At 36.0% G+C, this 24,755-nt stretch overlaps 1 protein-coding gene across 8 annotated transcripts in view; it reads left to right on the top strand.

The window, feature by feature from the left end:
* Positions 1–24,755, top strand: part of LOC135849535 (zinc finger protein 37-like) — an 83,969-nt gene that overhangs the window by 34,452 nt on the left and 24,762 nt on the right. Inside the window, exon 10 of one of the 8 annotated variants that reach the window (XM_065370041.1) lies at positions 22,230–23,482. The exons of 3 other annotated variants lie outside the window; for them this stretch is intronic. In XM_065370041.1, coding sequence (XP_065226113.1) covers positions 22,230–22,838 — 609 coding nt within the window. In that variant the 3' untranslated portion in view covers positions 22,839–23,482. Of the gene's footprint in view, positions 1–4,218; positions 5,013–6,984; positions 8,043–12,011; positions 12,838–14,341; positions 14,963–22,229; positions 23,483–24,755 lie in introns of those variants that run through there. 4 more of the 8 variants (XM_065370050.1, XM_065370047.1, XM_065370045.1 and 1 more) reach the window with 4 other exon arrangements.

The following is a 24,755-nucleotide window of genomic DNA, read 5'->3' as shown; positions in this document are numbered from 1 at the left end:
ATTTTAATCAATTCTAATTTGATATCCTCGGGTGAAGTGGAGCGGTGTAGCCCTCTTATAACAACCTGATAGGGTTTATCTTGTTTCAACTGATATGTATGGTGCCCAATTCCATACATTTTGTGACTAGGATTCTTCCTCATAGCCTCCAATGCCCTATACACTGCTCTAAAGCTTTGCTCATTTGAGCATGCTATTTTAACATCTCCATTAGAGAGGGTTTGCATTGTAGGGGTTTCACACTCTTCCATGCTTTCTAACATTGCAGTAAATTCAGTATTATTTTTTATTCCACTTACGTAAATAGGTGGAATACGTTTCTTTTTGAGTTTTTCACTGTAAGTTTCTTTTGACTGGATGGATTTAATGCTGTCTATTGTCATATTGCTATGATTTTCCTCTGACTCGTCTGTTGATGATGTTTGTTCGCTGAGATGGTTTTCATCCTCTTTTGACTTGCCTTGATAGTGAGCTACTACTTCTCATAAGTGGTTGATTTGTCTCTGCTGTTCTTCTAACTGTTTTTGTTGAAGTTTATTCTGTTTCACAATGTCACTGTACATAGCTGTTAGCTGGAGTTGTACGTGGGATCGCCATCGTTCATACCCATCATAGTTCACATTCACTATTTACATTCCCGACGCGCAGTATTTTAATTGTTTACAAATAAAAACACTCAAATAGGTAAATTATAAATCGTTTCTTATGCATACGTGCTGCCATGAACACAGCAAAATACGTGCATCACAATACTATAACCTCCGCAAACTATATCGTTATTCATTTGGTACAAACAAATAAAAAATGCACTTCTTCTGACTATTTCTATCTGACAAACATCTTTTAATATATAAGGATTAAAGAATCTCTCAACTCTACATATATCGCACCTTGGGAGTAATAAGGTTACCTACACCTCAAAAAAGTGAAATTTTACAGGAGAGTGATTTTCTTTTTTTAAAAACTTGATTCATTATTTTTGTCAACTGATATACTTAATGTCGTTAGTTTTTTTTCTAGAGTGCTTAGTTTTCTACTTTTTCTCAAAAAACTAAAATTTTGTTACATGTGCAAATTCATTTTTCTGAAAAAGTGCTCAGTTTAAAATTTTTTTCCATTTGGTACAAGCTAACTGACAAACATTCAAAACAATAAAAACTGATTTCAACACTTGGTATGTACGAAATTTACTCAAAGGTTTTTTTTTATATGTACCCTTATAACTCCAAACAACTTGCAATGTTGTAGGGATTTTGAGTTAGGCCATTTGCGTTTTCACAAGATCTAGATAATGTACCCAACTCAAAGTGTTATTTTTGGTTGAGGGGGATCATACAAACCCCAAAAATGCAAAAATGTCAAAATCAATTTTTTTTGAGATGTAACCTTATTACTACCAAGGTGCGAATCATCTAAATGTACTTGAATTTCAACAAATGGCTACCTATATCTAAGTGTGTACAGATTCAAATTTGTTTTGTCTGTGTTTTGTGTTTTTTTTTTTCAATTTGAAAAAAACTTGACTTGGTATTTGATCGATTACTTAAATTCAGTTTATTTGTGGAGATTGACGCGTATTAAATGTATAATGAACATCCGACTTGTGCTTCTACTTATATAAGGGTGTGATTTATCGGCACGACAGAAAAAGGCGTTTTCACGACGAGAAAAGGGCATTTTAACGACAAAAAAGGACATTGCACGGGAAAATAATCATTTCACGACGAAAAAAGTTTTCAAACGACGGTAAATGAATTTGAACGACGATGTAAGATATTGCCCGACAGAATAATTTATTGCACGTCTATATAATATACTCAACGACGAAATGTGCACGACAAAAAAATGTAGAAATGAACGACAAAAAAAATGCAAGTTTATAGGAAAACGAACGACATGAAAAATTACAAAAGCACGTCACAAAAAATTAAAAATAAAAAGTTCGTCTACTGAACCAGCAGTGCTTTTTTCGATTTCGCTGACCTTCCAGAAGAACGAAGTATGAAGAAGTGTTCAGATCAATCAAATAGGGAATTTGTATAGTGTATGTACCTGGGTAATTCTCTAAAAAAAAGGTCAATTTTGATATGGTGCGGGGTAACATTTCTATGAGAACAGTCAACCAGTCCTGCCACTTACCCGAAAAAATGTTAGATTGGGAAGCTAGCAAAAATAATTAAAAATTGCTCTAAAATTGGCGCAAAAAGTGTGTGACAGTTTTCAAACCTGTGTGTTCTATGATAATGGGAATATGTCAATTTTTCCCCAAAAAAATCATTTCTTTTCAAAAACATGGCGTGTGACAACCAAGTCCAAGGACATTTGGGGTGAATGTACACCAATGAAAGGAGGGGCTAAAAATCTCAATACCAAATGTGAAATGTGGGGGGGGGTGATCCTTCAATGGACCAGAAAAAAAGAAAAATTCATGCTAAGATCTCTGAGAAATTTGCCATGTACCTATACGAATTTTACTTTTTTTGAGAATTACCCACCTATATACCTAAATGTACTATCAGTTTTCTCTTCTCGTAAATTCATGTTCACAAGTTGTTTTTTTTTCAAAAAGAGTAAATTTTTCGAATTTTTTTTTTGGCGGGGAATAATTTATTTTCCCGGGCAATTACTTTTTAGGCGGGCAATAATTCATTTGGATGTGGATTACATTTATTTCGTCGTTTGTATGAAATCAAATTGTCGTTCGTATTACCTAACTTGTCGTGCTGAACTGTCGTTAAAAATCGTCCTTGAAATAGCCTATTTTGACGTTCAAATGTCCTGTCGTTTGAATCACTTTTTCTGTCGTGCCGATATATATTTCCCCTTATATAATGGGAATGAATACAAGATGGTGTTTTGTATTTGACATTTTTTCCCCTTTTCAATGTCTATCGATTAATAAAAGTTACCAAAATCTAATCAGAGTTAATTAAAGAATCTCTCAACTCTACATATTATAGTCGATATATATATATTTTTTAATTTTTGCAAACTCCGCAAAGTTGGAGATCGAACTTAGTGAAGAAGTGTATTTTAAAGTTGACAGTTGCTCTGAAAATGTTTTAGCTTTGGAGGTGCTCCTGGAGGAAAGCTATGAATCTTTGAAAATGAGACCATTTCTAAAAAAAAAATCGTGATTTTTTGCGCTCCAACTCTTTCCCAAGCTTTTTTTTGTGGGAAAAATGGCACAGATTCGAAAGACACGCGTAGAGATGTATCATTTAAGATTCTGCGAATTATGTTCCAAGTTATTTCCATTGAATATTCCAAACCATTTATACGGTTTTACTGAGCGGTGGAAAATTCACTCTGCACTCCAATTTCAACATGCTATCGTAGCAATTTTGCATTAAATTATTCCTTAGAATGTGCCCTTTGAGAAAATATTTGTTCCAATGGATCGGGGGGGGGGGGGTTTGAGGGGCAATTATTCCGATTGCCCCGCTATTAAACATGTGACTTGGGAGGGAGTGGGGGTACATACTCGGCATTTTCGCGAACTCTGTATATAATATATATATAGGCATCGCGGCAGGCTTATGAGCCAATTTTTCAAAATTTCAAAATTTTAAAAATCATTTTCAATTTTTGTTCTAATTAACTAATCGAAATTCTAATTGCACAGTCATTGAAATATATAATTTATCAGTATCAAGAAATAGAATAAAAAATTTTTGGAGAAAATTTTTTCAAAAAAATTTTAAAATTTTTTGAACTATATTGAATTTTGTGAAAATTGCTTGGTTGTCAAAAAGTCTGAACCACATCAAAATTTTTGGTATCAACAGTATTCCCATAGAGCAATAAAATACAGAAAAATCATTAGTCAAATTTATCACCGTGCATACCCAATTTCAACAGGGCTTCGGGTATGCCGACCAGTACTTCCTATTCTATAGGCCTCATGTTAGTACTACATCTAGCGAACATCTCTGAGAAACATTTGGTGCGCGCAGCTAACTTTGACAAAACTAGTTTGAAACAGGTGGCTCACTTGTTATGTAACTTTAGCCTTTACAAAGTGAGCCAGGCTGGTAAACCTACTGGTTCACTTCTTATGCAAGATTAACCCATACATGGGTTCATAAGTGTGCTGTCGTGAACGTATATATATATATATGTACTTCATCTTGGTATTTATGTCGCATAACTACTTGGCAACACAATTATTCAAATGAAGATCACGTGTCATTTGCGATATCATCTTTTATCCTGCAGGTAAATGTTGTGATACGGAAGTCATTCCCCTGCTGTTGTGATATTTGTGGTACAATGTTTTCCTGTCAACGTGATTGGTCAAGACATCAGCAAGAACATTCGAAGCCGTTTCACTGCCAAAGCTGTGAGAAACAGTTTGCTTCCAAAAGCGATTTAATTGCACACGGATTGACACATAGTGAAAAGAAACGCTACAAATGCCGCGTTTGTGACGCACAATTCAAGTTCAATTACAATAAATTGAGGCACGAACGCGTGCATATGGAAGAACCTCGTTTTGAGTGCGTTGATTGCGGAAAAATGTTTTCCTATAAACACACTCTCATTAGACACCTGAAAGTACATTCCGGTGTGAAACCGTTTTCATGTCTAACGTGTGGCAAAAGTTTTGCTGAAAAACATCATCTTACTCGGCACCAACGGGCGTATTGTGAAAAGAAACTCTACAAATGCCACATTTGTGATGCACGATTCAAGTACACTCGCAATCAATTGAGGCACGAACGTGTGCATGTGAAAGGAGCTTGTTTTCAGTGCGCTGTTTGCGGAAGAAAGTGTTCCTGTAAACATCATCTCATTTCACACTTGAAACTACATGGATTTCTATAATTGAATACCTATGTGAATGTGTACAGATTCAAATTTGTTTATGCTTTGTTTTGTTTTCATTATCAACGTGAAAAAAACTTGACTTAAAACTTTACGAATTTCTTAACTTCAGTTTATTCTTGGAGATTGGCTCGTAAATGCCTGATACTGATACTGATACCGACTTGTGCTTCAGTTTATATGAGAAGAAAATACGCAATGGTATTTTTATGTTTGTTTGTGTTTTTTTTTTCAAATTCCTTCGATTAATGAAGTTATCACAATCAAATCAGAACGAATTAAAGACTCTCTCAACTCCGCAGTCAATCTATTTTTTTGAATTTTCGCATACCGCAAAATACATTGTTTGAACTGTGCAGAGCTAGATTAAAGTAACTTACAAAAATGTTTAACCAGTCAAAATTTTAAATGATGAAGTGTATTTTTTGATTTTTGGTAAATTTTTGAAAATTAGCCTAAAAATTAGAAAAAAATCAAAATTTTACCAAATTGACCTGGAAAGCTGAAACTTGGGATACGTCCTAGGAAACGGTTTCTCACTAACTTGAGCAGTTCTGGAGCCCACAACAGATTCTTGAAACTTGAAATTTCCACAAAATCTGATTAAATGTAGTAGTAGGAAATCCAAAATCCAATCTGTAAACTAAATTTCAGTATGCCATGAAGTCGGCTGCAAGGGGATTTCAGGTCATTTTGGAGCCTCCAGCGACTTTTTGAAAACTCTTGGAGCCTCCAGTAGATTTTTGAAACTTGAATTTCCCATAAAATTTCATCAAGAGTGCAGTCTCAAGCGGCTTTTTGAAAACTCCTCGAGTCGACTCTAGAACATTTTTGAAACTTTAAAGGAGGAGTCCCGATAAGGCCACTTTTTGGCCCCAGGTCAGTTATCAACTCGACCACTCTTAAAATGTTGTAATAAATGTCCCAAATACGAATCCGTGGTTAGTTAACCAAAAATTACCATTTTTTGATTCCAGGGGTTCCCAAAGTTGTGAATAAAAAAAATAATGTTTGGAACCACTGAGTATTATTTTCAAAAACTTCTTTAGCGTAAAATATCTGTTTGAACCCGATAAACGTTGTGCGAAGTGATTTCCCCATTTTCGACCCTCGGGGGCAGAAGTTGGGAGGGGGGGTTTAATTTTTGGAAAATTTTGGAACCACCATTTTGAACTTACCCCTTTGAACCTCCCTAAAAAGCTTTTTACAGTTTATTAGTATCTGAAAGACCTCCATCCTACCGAATTTTACGCTCAATAAAATTTTGCGATGGTACTCAAAAATCCAATTTTCCAATTTTTCGTAATTTCGATATTTTGAGAACCCCTGGGAAGCTAGAAACCTGCGATTTGCGCCAAACGTAACGTTTTGAGGTATATATTCGATTATCTAGATGAAAAAGTTCAATTAAGCTCCCACTAAATTCGTAATTTTGAATCCTTCTTTTAGAGCCCCCCACTTTAGGAACCCCTAAACAAGGCATTTATGCACATTTTTTCAAATACATTGAAGAATTTACATTTTGAACCACACTGGCAAGTGCTCGATAATTTTTCATTTGATTTTCCCTGTAACTTTTAAAATTAAGCTTTTTGGGGCCAAATTCTGAGATTTTACTTCGTTGAAATCATGAAAATGTGATTTTGGCGTTTTTTATAAGAGTAAAATCTTAGAATTTGGCCCAACAAAGCTTAATTTTGAAAGTTACAGGGAAAATCAAATGAAAAATTATCGAGCACTTGCCAGTGTGGTTCAAATGTAAATTCTTCAGTTTATTTGAAAAATGTGCATACACACCATTTTTAGGGGTGCCTAAAGTGGGGGCTCTAAAAAAAGGGTTCAAAATTACGGATATACAGGGAGCTTAATTAAACTTTTTCATCAAGATATTTGAATAAGTATATACCTCAAAAGTTTACGTTTGGCGCGAATCGTAGGTTTCTAGTTTTCCAGGGGTTCCCAAAATTTCGAAATTGCGAAAAAATGGAAAACTGTATAAATATTAAACCTAAACCTTTTATTGGGGTGCTTGGTATTTTTGTGCATTCTGTATTATGCTTCATTTTCGTATTCATGCAACATGACTAGAGAGCAACTCAATTATTTAGAAGAAAAGAACGTCTCAATTTGCTATATTATGGTCTTTTTTTCCTGTAGGCAGAGGAACAGATGCAGGATTCATTGCCTTACTGCTGCGATATTTGTGGTAAAAAGTTTTCCTATAAAGGTAATTGGACAAGACACCAGCAGCGGAAACATTCGATGCCGTTTCACTGCCAATTTTGTGACAAACAGTTTGCTTATAAAAGCTCTTTGATTTCACATGGATTGTCACATAGTGAAGAGAAACTCCACAAATGCCGGATTTGTGATGCACGATTCAAGCACAATCACAGTAAATTGCTGCACGAACGCGTACATGTGGAAGGAGCTTGTTTCGAGTGCGCTGATTGCGGAAAAAAGATATCCTATAAACATGATCTCATTAAACACCTGAGAATACATTCCGGTGTGAAACCATTTTCTTGTCGAACGTGTAGCAAAAGTTTTACTCAAAAACAGCATCTTACTGATCACCAACGGACCCATAATGAAGATAAACCTTTCAAATGCCGCATATGCAACCAACAATTTAGGTATAGTCAAAGTTGGTCATGTCACGAACGTAAACATGATGAGGGTCCTCGTTTCGAGTGTGCCCATTGCGGCAAGAAATTCGGCAAGAAACGCACCTTAGCCAATCACATATCATCTAAATGTACTTGAATTTCAACAATTGACTAGTGACTACCTATCTAAATGTGTACAGATTCAAATTTGTTTTGTCTTTGTTTTGTTTTTTTTTTCAATGTGAAAAAAACATGATTACTTGATACTTGACCGATTTCTTGAATTCAGTTTATTTTTAGAGATTGGTGCGTATTAAATGTCTAATTAACATCTGACTTGTGCTTTTCTTTTCTTTTCTTTATTCTTTATTTGAGATACATTCGGCAGCATTGCTGCCATCATATCAGGTTAAGCATTACATAGATAATTATTTGAATATTAATTACATGGGTATCTATAGAATACAAATCTTAGATTTAAATTGGATAAACGTACAGGATTAAAACATAAAAAGATGAGGAGTTAAAACTATAATGTATATAAAATTCTACACCAGGTTATTTCAAAAAAAAAAAAAAAAAAAAAATAGAATAAAAAAAATAAAAGTGAAGATTGAATGCTTATTGATCCAGGGAGCTGAGATATTCTTCCAGGGTATAATAAGCCCTAGTTATCAGCCATTCTTTGAGGGCATTTTTGAATTTTTTTTTGCAGTGGGCTGGTTTTTTACACTCCCTGTAATACGATTATATACTTTTGCTGCAGATGATACAGTACTACACTGGAGAAGTTTTGTGCGGTGGTCGGGAGTTCTAAGGTTACCTTGTGATCTGGTACGGTATGGATGGGTAATTTTTGGAAAGGTTATAACCCCAGTATAAACCATGAGAGATATGTCCAAGATATATTGTGAAATTGTAGTGAGAATTTTATTATCAACAAAGAAGGGCCTGCATGTTTGTCTTAGAGGTATTTTATAAATTGTTCTTATCGTACGTTTTTGTAGTGTGAGAGTTTGCTTGACATATGATGCTACCTCCCCAAAAAACCACCCCATAGGCCATTGTAGAGTAGAATAGTCCAAAATAGGCAAGTCTGAGAGTTTTTTGATTTGTAATTTGGCGTAGCTGAAAGAGAAGAATACATCGCACCTCGGGAGTAATAAGGTTATATCTCAAAAAAGTGAAATTTTACAGGAGAGTGATTTTCTTTTTTTTAAAAACTTGATTCATTATTTTCATCAACTTATAATTAATTGTGAGGAATGAATAGCACCTCATTTTAAAGATCTGGTATCCTACCTTCATTTAGCATAAGAACACTTTGAAAAATAAAATCTTGAAGAGGAAATATTTCAATGTTTGGAAAACATTTTGAGTTATAACCTTTCATTAAAGTTTATCTGGAGGCGAGAGGAAGCGTCCAAAAAAATTTCATGTTATCAAAGTTGTAGAGAATTAAATTTCAAATCGACATAATGTCGTTAGTTTTTTTCTAGAGTGCTTAGTTTTTGAGTTTTCATCAAAAAACTAAAATTTCATTATTAGTCCAGGCAAATTGCAATTTAATTATGACAAAATTGCTACATGAAATTTTATTGTTGGAATATGTTTATAAGGTCCATAGAAGTAAAACCGCACAACTTCCCCCACCCGATCGCGTGTGCGTTCTCCCCCAGAGTGGATCTTAGCCCCCCAAAATCAGTTTTTCGCCATTTTCTCCCCCGCATTGCATTTCAGCGAAAAATATGTTATTAGATAAAAGAATCTGGGTCAAATTTCCGATCTAATGATGTATCAACTTTTCTTGTAGGTCCAGGGGGGGGGGGTGGAACCACAGTCATTCAAAAAAAGGGGGTTCCTGAAAAAAACATAAAAGCTATAGGCGCCTAAGAGGGGTGAAATGGTCCCCGAAAACGTTCCAGTTTGTATTATCATGGAATGTGGGTACCATTGAGAAATTTTCGTGTAAAAAATTTCAGATCCACACCCCCTTCTTTTTTTGGGGAACCCCCCTTTTCTGAAATTTCAATAACGTTTTTCTCAGCCCCATTTTAACCGATTTTGAAAATTTTTCAGTATGTTATGTATATCCTTAGTAAGTATCCCCACAAAAATTTTCAACCCTCTCCCCTCATATTTACCCCTCAAAATGGTGTAAAATGTATCTTAGGGAGGGTTGGGGGTTAAATAGGAATTTTGGGAGAAATAACTAAGTATCAATGAGTAGGGTGTCGTTTTCATATGATTCGATACCCCTAAGCACGAATATGACTTCAAATTTTTTACTACCCTCTTCTAGCTCTCTCCAGCGCACTTAGCCCCTTCAATTATTACTATTGTTGAAAAGCATAAAAAATGAATAAAACGCCCTTTTGAGGGGTAAATATGAGGGGAGAAGGTTGAAAATTTTTGTGGGGATACTTACTAAGGATATACATAACATACTGAAAAATTTTCAAAATCGGTTAAAATGGGGCTGAGAAAAGTGTTATTGAAATTTCAGAAAAGGGGAGGTTCCCCAAAAAAAGGAGGGGGCGTGGATCTGAAATTTTTTACACGGAAGTTTCTTAATGTTACCCATATTCCATGATAATATCAACTCGTACGCTTTCGGGGACCATTTCACCCCTCTTAAGGGCCTATAGCGTTTATGTATTTTTCAGGAAACCCCCTTTTTTTGAATGACTGTGGTTCCACCCCCCTTGGACCTACAAGAAAGGTTGATACATCATTAGATCGGAAATTTGACCCAGATTCTTTTATCTAATAACATATTTTTCGCTAAAATGCAATGCGGGGGAGAAAATGGCGAAAAACTGATTTTGGGGGGCTTAGATCCACTCTGGGGGAGAACGCACACGCGGTCGGGTGGGGGAAGTTGTGCGGTTTTACTTTTATGGACCTTATAAACATATTCCAACAATAAAATTTCATGTAGCAATTTTGTCATAATTCAGTTATTTTTAGTTCTAATTTGCCTGGACTATATGTGCAAATTCATTTTTCTGAAAAAAGATCAATTTAAAATTTTTTCCCATTTGATACAAATCAATAAAAAATGCACTCCTTGTGACTATTTCTAACTGAAAAACATTCAAAACAATCAAAACTGAAATCCAAAATCCATTTTGAAAACTAGTTTCAATATGCCATGAAGTCGGATGCAAGGAGATTACAGATCATTTTGGAGCCACCAGCGACTTTTTGAAAACTCTTGGAGCCTCCAGTAGATTTTTGAAACTTGAATTTTCCATAAAATTTCATCAAGTGCAGTCTCAAGCGGCTTTTTGAAAACTCCTAGAGTCTCCAATTTCAATACGCTATGAAGTTGTCCGCAGATGGTTTCAAGTACTTAGTTTTGAAGCTTCCAGGTACTTTTTAGAACTTTGTGACCGATAAAGTACCCGTTATTTTTTTCAAAATCAGCATATTCCACTCCAAAACATACGTATATTTTTGTCTATTGTTTCATAATTTTTAAAAATTTGAAAAATTGCTCTTCCGCTTCAGTTAGAGGTACATATGTATATAGAAAATTGAAATTCAGTTTACTGCTTATTTTTGACGTTATAGTTTCAACTGTATATTTTGATGAAATTTTGTGGGACTTTCAAGTTTCAAAAATCCACTGCAGGCTCCAGAACTACTCTATCGGTTGAAACCCATTTATTGATTATTGTCTCATTTTTGACTTTTTGACTTTCAAAAATTCACAAAAAATCAAAAAATGCACTTTAACAATTAATATTTTGTCTGGTGATTAATTTTTCACCAGCTAAAATTTCAAATGCTAAAGGGCATTTTTCGATTTTTGATGACTTTTTGAAAACAAAATTTGAGCAAAAAATGAGAAAAAATCAAAATTTCACCAAATTGACCTAGGAAGCTGAAATTTGGAATATACCCCTTTTTCAACCTGCCAAATCGATAGGAAACAGTTTCAAGTCGTTTTGAGCAGTTCTTGACTTTTCTAAATGCACTCTCAGAGGCAAAAAAAAATTCTCGAGTAACTTTCAATTTGGGTAACTCAGAAGTCTATGTAAAATTCCCTGAATTTTTTTTGTTTTTTAGTTTATTGAGATCCATCCTAATTACATTAAGTATTTATGTTGCTATATGCATTGGGCTCATCTCCACAAATGAAGCACGTTTCATTGGCAGTTGATTAACACTGCAGTGAACAGTTCCTCGGAATTCTTATAAAACAATCGGTCAACTTCTGAGTGTAGTTTTGATGTAAATATACAGAAGTGGATAGGAAAAGGGCCAATATAGCGCCACCAAACAATTTACTTTTTGAGGAAATGAATATTTTTGCGAGTGTGTAGGAAATGTTTTTTCCTCGTAAAAATACGATGGCCTACAGGGTTCTCAGAAGTATCGAGTACCCTAAAGAAAGTTTTTTTTGGTTAGAAATACAAATTGGCAATAGTACTTTTTAGGGGGGAATTTTGTATCATAACCAGTTGTGCACCCTATATACATACATATTATACTTTATTCGTAGTTGGATACACAATTATTCAAAAGAAAAGGATGTGTCATTTGCGATGTGATCTTTTTTTCCTGCAGGCAAAGGTACAGATGCGGGATTCATTGCCATACTGCTGCGATATTTGTGGTACAAATTTTTCTTATAAACGTGATTGGAAAAGACACCAGGGAGAACATGCGAAGCCGTTTCACTGCCAAGTCTGTGACAAACAGTTTGCTCATAAAAGATATTTAATTAGACATGGGTTGACACATAGTGAAAAGAGACGCTTCAAATGCCGCATTTGTGACGCACGATTCAAGCACAACTCCAGTAGATTGCTGCATGAACGCGCACATGTGGAAGGAGCTTCTCTTGAGTGCGCTGTTTGCGGAACGAAGTTTTCCTATAAAGGTAATCTCATTGCACACCTGAGAGCACATTCCGGTGTGAGAACGTTTTCATGCCAAATGTGTAGCAAAAGTTTTACTCGAAAAGATCATCTTACTAGGCACCAAAGGGCGGCGCATAGTGAAGAGAGACCCTTCGAATGCCGCATTTGCAAGCAAAAATTCAAGCATAATTACACCAGGGCAAAACACGAACGTATGCATGTGGAGGGCCCTCGTTTTGAGTGTGCCCATTGCGGCAACAAATACCGCTGGAAGAGCACCCTAACCAATCATATATCATCTAAATGTACTTGAATTTCAATAATTGACTACCTACATACCAAAATGTGTAACAGATTCTTTGATTTGTTTCTTTTTTTTCAATTTGAAAAAAACTCAACTTGATAGGTACATACTTGACCGATTTCTTGAATTCAGTTTATTTTTAGTGATTGGCGCATATTAAATGTCTAATGAACATCTGAATTGTGCTTCTACTTATATGAGATAGAATACATGATGGTGTTTTGTGTTTGACGTTTTTTCTTGTCGTTTTTCCCCTTTTTCAATGTCTATCGATTAATGAAGTTACCAAAACCAAATCAGAGTTACTTGAAGAATTTCTCAACTCTACATATCGCACCTCGGGAGTAATAAGGTTACATCTCAAAAAAAAAATGATTTTGACGTTTTTGCATTTTTGGGGTTTGTATGACCCCCCTCAACCAAAAATAACACTTTGAGTTGGGTACATTATCTAGATCTTGTAAAAAACGCAAATGGCCTAACTCAAAATCCCAACAACATTGCAAGTTGTTTGGAGTTTTAAGGGTACATCTCAAAAAACTCCACCTTTTTTGAGCAAATTTCGTACATACAAAGTGTTAACAAACAGTTTTGATTGTTTTGAATGTTTGTCAGTTAGAAATAGTCACAAGGAGTGCATTTTTTATTGGTTTGTACCAAATGGAAATTTTTTTTTTAAATTGATCACTTTTCAGAAAAATGAATTTGCACAAGAGATGAAATTTTAGTTTTTTGAGAAAAACTCAAAAACTAAGCACTCTAGAAAAAAACTAACGACATTATGTCGATTGGAAATTTAATTCTCTACAACTTTGTTATAATGAAATTTTTTTGGACGCTTCCTTTCGCCTCCACATCAACTTTAATGAAAGGTTATAACTCAAAATGTTTACCAAACATTGAAATATTCCCTCTTTAAAATTGTATTTTTCAAAGTGTTCTTATGCTAAATGAAGGTAGAATACCAGATCTTTAAAATGAGGTGCTATTCATTCCTCACAATTAAGTATAAGTTGATAAAAATAATGAATCAAGTTTTTAAAAAAAAGAAAATCACTCTCCTGTAAAATTTCAATTTTTTGAGATGTAACCTTATTACTCTCGAGGTGCAATATAGTCGATATATTTTTTGGAATTTTTGCAAACTGCGCAATATTTTTTGAACAATGACGACGTGTATTTGAAGATGAAAGTTGCTCTAAAAATTTTTAGCTCTGGAGATGTTCCTGGAGGAAAGATCTTCGAAAATGAGACGTTTCCTAAAAAAATCGAATTTTGTTGCGCTCGAGCTCCTACTGAACTTTTGGGGGGGATGGCCCAGTTTCGAATGACACCAGTACGGATGTATTATTTTTATCATTCTAGTCATTTCCATTGAATTTTCCCGGCCACTTTTAGGGTTTTACTGATTGTGAGTTGTGGAAAATTCACTCTGCACTCAAATTTCAACATGCCACCGTGGCAATTTTGCATTAAATTGTTCCTTAGAATGTCCCCTGATGAAAAAATTTGTTCCAATGGACTGTAGGGGGCGGAGGTGCAATTATTCCTATTGCCATTTTTGCTGGGCTATTCAACTTGAGATTTTTTGGGGAGTACATACTCGATATTTTTGCGAACCCTGCATGTGTTTCATTTTGGTATTTATGGCGCTTAACTAAACATAATTTTTCAAAAGAAGACGACGACGACGCGACGTGTCATTTGCGATATGATCTTTTATCCTGTAGGTAAAGGTACTGATACAGAATTCATTCCCTTACTGCTGCGATACTTGTGGTGCAATGTTTTCGTGTCAACGTGATTGGTCAAAACATCAACAGGAACATACGAAGCCATTTCAATGCCAAGTCTGTGACCGACAGTTCGCCCACAAACGCGCTTTTATTAGACATGGATTGATACATAGTGAAAAAAAACGCCACAAATGTCGCATTTGTGACGCACGATTCAAGCGCAATAACAGTAAAGTGGCGCACGAACGCGTGCATGTGGAAGGTGGTTCTTTCGAATGCCCTGATTGCGGAAAAAAGTTTTCCTATAAACATGATCTCTTTAGACACCTGAAACTACATTCCGGTGTGAAGCAGTTTTCTTGTCAAACGTGTAGCAAACGGTTTACTCGAAAAGACTATCTTATTCGGCACCAACGGACTCATAGTGAAGAGAGACCTTTCAAATGTCGCATATGCGACCGACAATTCAAGCATCATCGCAATAGGGAAGTGCACGAAAGTATCCATGTGGAGGGCTCTCGTTTTGAGTGTGCCCATTGCGGCAGCAAATTCCGGTGTGAGCAAAACCTAGCCAAGCACATATTATCTAAATGTACTTAAATTTCATTAATCGACTAGGTAAGTACCTATCTACAAGTAAATGTGTACTGATTCAATGCTTTAGTATATTTGTGTCGTTTTCGTTTTGAATTTGAAAAAACCTGGCCTCAATCGATTTCTTGAATTCAGTTTATTCTTAGAGATCGGCGTGTAAATACGTACCTTACTTATTGATTCCCAACTTGCGCAACAATTTTAATGAGTAAAAATACACGTAGTATTTTATGTTTGGCGTTCAATTTTTTTCAAATTCTATCAAATTTAATGAGGTTATCACATTCAAATCCGAGTGAATTACAGAATCTTCCAACTTGCTAGTCGACTCGTTTTATTAAAGGGCCTTCCTCTATAAGATGGGTGAAATGGCCTTTGATTCATAATGAGTTGAAAGTGGTCCAAAAAGTCACCCTTGATGTAAAAACCCTACGTACAAATGTTTGACCTCCCACCCCTCCCCTTTCGGAGAAACTGCCCCTCAAACATCAAAAATTCAAAGTTTTGTTTTTTTGGCGGAGGGGGGGGGGGTTGATGAAAAATGTTGAAATTTTCACAGATTGTGTACATTATGTAGGGATAAACACAGTAATTTTTTGAAATTTTTCCCCTCCATTTTTTTAGTTTTTCAAGGGGTTGAAAACATCGAACATTGAAAAAAAATGTTGAGGGGGGGGGGGTACATGGTTGAATTTTTTCTGCATGGCTTAGATCAACGAAAAATCTCAAATGCTACATTTTGGAACTGGGCCACTTTTCTCGAAACAAATCAAGTAGTGGCTAGAGCGTAAAAAACCCACAATTTTTTCGAGAATGATTCTTACTCTTTGGGTCTTCTTTTCTAGAAACACTCTCAAAGGCGAAAAAAAATTCTGAGTAACTTTCAATTTAGGTAACTCAGAAGTCAATGTAAAATCCCCTGAAATAGTTTTTTTCGTTTTTCAAGATCCATCCTAAATTACATTATTTATGTCATTATGTGTATTGGGTTAAACTCCACAAATGCAGCACGTTTCATTGGCAGTTGATTAACACTGCGGTGAACAGTTCCTCGGAATTTTTATAAAACTATTAGACAACTCCTGTATGTAATTTTGATGTAGATAATGTACAGAAATAGGTAGACATGCGGCCAATAAAGTGCCACCAAACAATTTACTTTTTAATGAAATGAACATATTTTCCAGTGTGTAGGAAATGTTTTTTCCAGATATAGGAATTATGCAACCCCCCCCCCACCCCCACTATTCGATGCTCTGGGACAATTTTTTTCTCTAAGGGTACATCTTAAGAGAGATTTCAAAGAAAATGGCGGCCATTTTGGTCGACAGGTCAGCAGAAATCGCAGATTTTTCTTTCCAATATTGGACTCACATGAAATCAAGAAAGAGCATGCTAAAAATTTAACACCGGCCAAAATTTCAAGTGCTGAAGCGCAGTTTTCGATTTTTGGTGAATTTTTGAAAATCAAATTTAGGCTAAACATGGGAAAACGGTTTGGACCCGTTTAGAGCAGTTCTTGAGCCTGCAGCAGATATTTGTAACACTCGTACCGTGTATGATACTTACTCTTTGTGTAGTAAAAATTCTCACATCGCTCGTTGAAAAGTGTAAGCAAACGATAACATAAATGATGTTTTAATATCGGTGACAGAAAAAGCGGCGACATTTTATACATAACAAATGATACGATGCTGCACGAGTCGTCACATGTGCATTTTCAAAACGTCAATAGGTATTTGTAACTTGAAATTTTCATCAAAATTTCATCAACTGAATTTGGAAATTCGAAATTCGCGCTCCAACTTGAACATACTTTTGCGTCGACAGCTGATGAGTTTGAGTCATTTTGAGCCTACTGCCGCTTTTTGAAAATTTTGGCTCCTCTAGTAGTTTTTTTGTAAGTTGAAATTTCTTCAAAATTTCAATAAAATGGAGTTGAAAAACCAAAATTCACTCTGCACAGTACGTGCAGACAAAGTTCATTCGGACAGATTTTGTGGCATTTTTTGAAAAACAGAAGTTCATGAAACCCCGCTGTAGGCTCCAAAACGGAATTAAACCATGTACCAGCAATCCGTCTTGGAATTAATGTAACAAATAGGGTGAAAACTAAATTTCGCAACTTGGGAGTAATAAGGTTACATCTCAAAAATGTGAAATTTTACAGGAGAGTGATTTTCTTTTTTTAAAAACTTGATTTACCATTTTCATCAACTTATAATTAATTGTGAAGAATAAACAGCACCTCATTTTAAAGATCTGGTATCATACCTTCATTTAGTATAAGAACACTTTGAAAAATGAAATCTTCAGGAGGAAATATTTCAATGTTTGGAAAACATTTTGAGTTATAACCGTTCATTAAAATTGATCTGGAGGCGAAAGGAAGCGTCCAAAAAAAATTCGGCTTAACAAAGATGAAGATCATTAATTTCCAATCAAAATAATCTCGTTAGCTTTTTTTCTAGAGTGCTTGGTTTTTGAATTTTTCTCAAAAAACTAAAATTCAATTATATGTGACCCCCCCCCCTGACAAAATCGACCATTTCAACAAAAAAAGTGTCCAAAATAATGAGGTTTAAAATGAATCTCAAGGGTTGAAAGATCAGATTTTTGAAAAAAAAACATTTTTTGAAATTTTCTCAAAATGGTCAATTTTGTCAGGCGGGGTCACATAAATATGCAAATTCATTTTCTGAAAAGTGATCAATCAACTCCAAACAACTCGCTGGTGCAAATCAGTGTTAATCCCGCTACACAAGAAAGGTGATACAAAAAATTGCGCTAACTATCTCACAATAGCCCTAATTCCACATGCCAGTAAAGTGATGCTCCGAATAATCAACAACAGAGTCAAGGCATACTTACATAGGCAGATTCCACCAGAACAGGCAGGTTTTATGCCTGGAAGAGGTACAAGAGAGCAGATCTTGAACATCAGACAAATAATCAAAAAGTTCCGCGAATTCAACATCCCTGTGGTACTATGCTTCATTGAGTATGCAAAGGCCTTTGACTGTGTCAATTAGATAAAGCTATATGTGACGCGGCACAACAAAATCGACCTTCGGACTGAAAAAATTATTTTTCACTTTTTGACGGATTTTTGGTCCTCGGACATTCAAAAATCATTTAAAACCACCCAGAAGTCCCTATGATTTGCATAGCTCCATATACATGGTAATCCAGTCAGAAGTGTGCTCATTTTTTTGATTTTTTTGATTTTTTAAAAAATTTTTCATTATTTCAACTTTTAAATCGACCTGGAGGCGAAACAAAGCATTCTACAAGAAAAATTCATCGAGCAAAGATGTAGTTAAATTTCCAAAAACCTATAAGAGGTTTATTTTTCTCCAAAATGCATAGTTTTTCCGTTTTTCTCAAAAAACAAAAACCTCATGATGATTACTATAAAATTTATGTTTTTTGAGAAAAACGGAAAAACTATGCATTTTGGAGAAAAATAAACCTCTTATAGGTTTTTGGAAATTTAATTCTCTACAACTTTGCTCGATATATTTTTCTCGTAGAACGCTTTGTTTCGCCTCCAGATTGATTTCAAAATTGAAAATAATGAAAAAATACAAAAAAAAATTGAAAAAATGAGCGCAATCATGACTGAGCCCCCTGTATCAATGTAAATAACCATTTTACCTAGTGATATTCACACAAAACAGGCAAGAAACGTTATCCAAGACTATGTTTACCTCAGTTTAGCCGGAGAACCTGATTAGAACGCAAGCGCTTCCGCTAAACGAACAGAACTGGACTGAAAACTTTAACCCCCCCATAACTCAAAAACTTGTTTTCAGTTCGAAGGTCGATTTTGTCGTGCCGCGTCACATGTGAGATACTGCGCGAGATGGGAGTTCCAGACCACCTAATTGAGCTGATCAAATCGCTGTATGACAAGAACGAGATGATGGTGAGAGTAGGTGGAGAAGAGTCTAACCCGTTTCAGTCAGAATGAGGAGTAAGGCAGGGCTGCATACTCTCGCCTCTGCTGTTCAACATCTATGGCAAGTACATCATGAGAAAAGCCTTGGAGAACTGGGAAGGCGGCATCAAGATAGGAGGAAGAAGAATCTCCAATCTCCATTACGCTGATGATACCACCTTAATAGCCAAAAGTGAAGAGGAACTGGCAGAACTGATCAAGCGAGTCAGGATGGTCAGTGAGGACATGGGACTCCTCATAAATGTGGGGAAAACCTAGGTGATGGTAGTTGATAGAGCTGGACACTTACCAGAATCTGAAGCCTTGAATGAATTCGAAAAAGTGAACTCATTTATTTACTTGGGCTCACTTGTGGATGCTGATGGAGGATCAGCCAAGGAAATCAGAATAAGAATAGCCCTTGGGAAAGCAGCGATGTCTCGGTTGAGAAAAGTCACCACCAACTGGAAAATCTCCATAAAAACAAGGAAGTGACTGATCAGGACGCTAGTTTTCCCAGTTTTCTTGTATGGAGCACAGACCTGGACACTGAAGCAAGGTGATCGAAGAAGAATTGATGCTTTTGAAATGTGGGTATGGCGCAGGATGTTGAGGATACCATACACTGCGCACCAAACAAATGCATCAATTGTGGAACAACTGCAAGAACCAACCAGGCTGAATAAAATAAGGTGCACCGGGGGAAGTTGGAATTCGGGGTAAGTTAGAAAACTTGCTCTAGCGCCTAGAGGTTTATATCTGGCGAAGTGCCACTAAAGGTGACTTAAGGGTACTACCCCTACTTCATCACGGCATAAAAATTTTCGCGATTCAGTTTCATTTTAGATGTCTTTGGTTCAATTGTATTTTGTTGTTGTTTTGAACTTATTTTGAATTTTGTCTAAAATACAGACTTTCTATTTCTTAGTTTTTCGCATATAGCGGACGAACCGTGCGTCCTAGTGAAAATCTGATAAGAGTGATCTCAAAGAGAATTAAATTCTCTACAATTTTGGTTCTATGCAATTTTTCTAGGACGCTCGGTTTGTGATCTACGCCTCTGCAAAGTTTAGCCTGTTCTGACTTCCCCCAATTGGGGTAAGTCAGGACAGTTTATATTTTATTCCACTGAGTAAAAGCTACTGTGTCAATCGCGCTCAAATTTTTACCATAGGTTAAGAACCCTTATGGGAACCTACATAATAAATTTGATCCATTTTGGTTCATTAGAAGGGGAGTAACAGCTGGTCAAAGTTGAAATTGCGAAAAATCATTCTGACTTGCCCCGGTGCACCTTATGTGAAACCAGGATAATGAGATATTTTGAACACATAGCTAGAAGAGGGCCGGAAAACATTGAAAAAAGAATTCTCTTTGGCAAGGTCCCCGGAACAAGAGGGAGAGGAAGATCTCCAACAAGGAGGACTGATACAGTCCGGAAAATAGTTGGTTCAGTTGGGAATGCGGCCACACTAGCTCAAGACAGAGAGGAGTGGTGGTCGTTGTTGGGGGCACACTAGTCGCTTGCAGAACAACATCAACGTTGTAACCTATTGGACGACTTGCTAATGTAATTAAAGAAGACAGGAGATTGCAAATCAGCAGGTTAGGAATAAGTGAGACCCGATAGACTGGAAATGGTAGAAACCAGGTAGATGAAGAATATGAAATGATCTACACTGGGAAAGACACACATGAACAAAGTGTGGGTATATTAATACATACCAGAATCAGCGATAAAATCAGTGCCATAATTCCAAAATCAGAGAGGATACTACTCGTGAGATTGGAGGTCAAGTCAAAACCAATTGTGATAATAAAAAAATTAAATCACAGATTGGAATGGCAAAAACCGTTTTCAACAACCTTGCTAATGTGCTGGGAAATCAAACGATGAGTATAGATCTGAGGAAGAGAATTATGCGATGCTACGTATGGACCGTTCTGAAGTATTCCTGCAAAACATGGACGATGAGTGCAGAATGTGAGAATAAAGTATCCGCTTTCGAGATGTGGTACTATCGAAGGCTACTACAGATCTCATGGAAGGACTTCATTACCAACAAGGAAGTATTAGCAAGAATATGAGAGGAGCGGAAAGTCATAGTTGAAGATATCAAAACCAGAAAGCTAAAGTATATAGCTCATAAAATACGAGAAAATGGTATTTTCATGCTAGAAGTACAGGGGGAAATCCAAGGAAGATCGACGAGAGGGAGGAATCTGATCGGAGCTCTTAACAACAAACTCACCAGCCAACTCTCCCTGCAAGACCCTGAAAGAAACGATCAGATACGCTACATACCGACTAATATAGATGGAAGTATACGCTATCTCCTGTAAAGGAGTGCTACACTACGAAGACGACAAGATGTAACCTCATTACTCCCTAGGTGCGATTTATGCTTTTTTCAAAAAAATACGTACTTGATCAGTAAAAATGACCAAAATAAGTCTACGAGTAAAGCTAATATGAATTCCTTAAATACAAATCTCACCATTTCGATCCAGCCATTCTGGAGCCTCCTGCGCGATTTTTCAATTTCTCCAGAATTTTGAATATGCTCCAGAAAGCGTGAATATGAAGTTGGGCAGCTAAAAATCGAGTTGTGTGTTATACTCGACCTTTTTAACGAGTTTATCCACATTTGAGCCGATTGCACGACTCGCTATGTTATTTTGTCCAGAACAAACCCCACGAGGGCGAACATTGCCATTCCAAGTCATTCTGTAGCAGTGGAGCCTTTCTCGTGAGGTTACTTCATGAAGAAATATAGCACGATTCACGCAAATTTTGAAAATTTCCTCACAAACGGGAAATATTTGATTTTCTGGTCAAAAAACCCACTCTTGAGGTGTCATGTCCCTCCCAAGATTCGGAAAAACATTAATAAGTAGGTACACTTTGGCACTTGAAATTTTGCATGATCATTCGATCTAGCTTTGTCCAGTTCCAAAAATTTTGTTCGAATTCAATGTTGAAAAGCAAAATCTGCGACTTCGCGACTGCTGACCTGACAATCATAGTGGCTGTCATTTTGTTAATGATAATGCCAACTATTTCGTGGCAAGTTTGCGTTAAAATGTTAATTAAGATGTCCTCTTTAAAAAAATAAGTGTCCCAGAGGATCGGCGAAGGCGGGCGTATGCATTTATTCCTTTTCTAAAATCATTCTGTCTTGAGCCTCCTGTTCTAGGGCCGTATACCTAATACATATTTTGACATGAAACTTTTTTATGTAGAGGTGATTGGTGTTTTTGCTCATTCTGTATTATGCTTTCATTGTCGTATTTATGGGACATAACTTACGCACGAGTCATTTGCGATATGATCTTGTTCTCCTGCAGGTAATGGTACAGATTCGGAATTCATTCCCCTACCGCTGCGATATTTGTGGTACAATGTTTACCGACAAACGTGATAGGACAAGACACCAGCATGAACATACGAAGCCGTTTCACTGCAAAATCTGTGACGAACAGTTTGCTTCTAAAAGATCCTTAATTGACCATGGAGTGACGCATAGTGAAAACAAACGCTACAAATGCAGCATTTGTGACGCACGATTCAAGTACAATCGCAATAGATTGGATCACGAACGCGTGCATATGAAAGGAGATTGTTTCCAGTGTACTGTTTGCGGAAAACAGTTATCCTATAAACAGAATCTCATTTCACACCTGAGATTACATTCCGGTGTGAAACCATTTTCCTGCCAAACGTGTAGCAAAAGTTTTGCTCAAAAACAGGTTCTCACTCAGCACCAACGGACGCATAGTGAAGAGAGATCCTTCAAATGCCGCATATGCAACCGACAATTCAAGCATCAACGCAATAGGTCAGATCACGAAAGTAACCACGTAGAGGGCCCTCGTTTTGAGTGTGCCCATTGCGGTAAGAAATACCGCCATAAGCGCGACTTAGCCAATCACATAATATCATCTAAATGTACTTAAATTTCACCGACTAGGTACCTATCTACTAGTGTTGCTCAAACAACCGGGTCAACCGGTTGCACCATAAAATTTGCACCCGGTTGGGGAGCAACCGGGTACCCGGATTCGCAACCGGTTTGAAATTTCATTGAAAAAGTAAATGAATGTTGTGAAATTAGGAATGTCCGCGATTTTTTATCAAAATTCAATATTCGCTAAGAAAATTATTTATTTGACATTTCGGATTTTCGGCAGTAATAATTTGTAGATTCGCGTCGTCTTTGAATTAAAACATCGACATTTCGCTAAATTTAGCTTAAAAATCGCAATTTTTCTTGATTTTTTCATTTTTCATCAATTTTTGAGGTCGGAACCGGTTGCCACCCGGGTACCCGGATCATATTATCAAAACAACCGGTTGTCCGAGAAACCGGGTGTTTGAACAACACTACTATCTACGAGTAATTGTGTACAAATGCAATGTTTTGTATTTTTTTCGTTTTCGTTTTCAATTTGAAAAAACTTGGCCTCAAACTTTATTGATTTCTAAATTCCGTTTATTCTTAGAGATCGGCGTGTAAATATGTACTTTCGTTTATTAATAGGTACCCAACTTGTGCAACAAATTAAATGGGTAAAAATACACGTCGTACCTAAGTATCTTATGTTTGGTGTTTGATTTTTTTCAAATTCTATAAATTTAATGAAGTTATCACATTCAAATCAGAGTGAATTACAGATTCTTCCAACTTGATTGTGGACTGGTTTTTTTAAGGGGTCTTCCCCTATAAGATGAGTGAAATGGCCTTTGATCCATAATGAGTCGAAAGTGGTCCAAAAAGTCATCCTTGATGTAAAAACTCTCTATACAAATGTTTGACCTGCCACCCCCTCTCTTTTCGAAGAAACAGCCCCCTAAACACCAAAAATTCAAAGTTTTTTTTGGTGGGGCACTCTCCAACTTCGTTTTTTTTAGAACCCTATTGAAATACCATACTTAATTGCCATCAAAGTTTTTCTTGTGAATATTTTCTAAGGTGATGTGGTGAACAACTGAGGTTATACCTACAAGAATTTCGAACGCCCTCCCTTCATATCTACCCCTCAAAATTGAGTTTGCATTATGTCATCATTAGGGCAACCCAAAATATGCTCTCATTCAAGGTAAAATATTCAATATATATTCGATTTTTTGAGGTGAAATATTCGACAAAAATATTCGATTACTCCTAAAATATTCGAAAATATTCGAAATCAAATTTGGTATCGTTTCACTCGCCTTTACAAGCACATTACAAAAATGGGTACATCGTTGGGTTTTGTTTCCTAAATCACATGCACTATTCGCAATTTCGCAAAATGGAACAAAATTGTTGAATTAAAATTCTATTTTGATCGTCAAAAAAAGAAAAAAAATCAAAGCTTAATTTAAAATTCAATTTTCATCATGATTTTCATCAATCATCAATATCATCATCATTAAAAATAGCCATTTTTTTCATCTTCAACATTCTGTGAAAATGACGTTTCCTGCGTTGCAATTCTCAAAATGCAAAAATTTCCAAAATATTCAAAAATATTCGATAAATTGCGAAATATGTGGTAATTTTAGACAAAAATATTCAAATAGCAATCAAATATGTGAAAATATTCATTTGAAGGCAAAATATTCGAAAATATTCGAAATGAAGTAGGTCTTAAATGAAAGGCAATTTTCTGAAACATAAAATGATTTTGTTACATTTGTAATCGGAGTGCAACAAAAAAATATTCAAAAAAATATATTGGGTTGCCCTAGTCATCATGATAATGGATTTTTAATGGTGACAGTTATTCTTATTGGCTTATGACAAAATATAAGTAGTCTTGGATTCTAGTGGAGATGACTTAGATCAACGAAAAATCTCAAATGCTACATTTTGGAACTGGGCCACTTTT

The sequence above is a fragment of the Planococcus citri genome, chromosome 5 (genome assembly GCF_950023065.1).
Source record: "Planococcus citri chromosome 5, ihPlaCitr1.1, whole genome shotgun sequence".
Classification (NCBI taxonomy): Eukaryota; Metazoa; Arthropoda; class Insecta; order Hemiptera; family Pseudococcidae; genus Planococcus; species Planococcus citri.
This window is presented reverse-complemented; position numbering and strand designations above follow the sequence as displayed.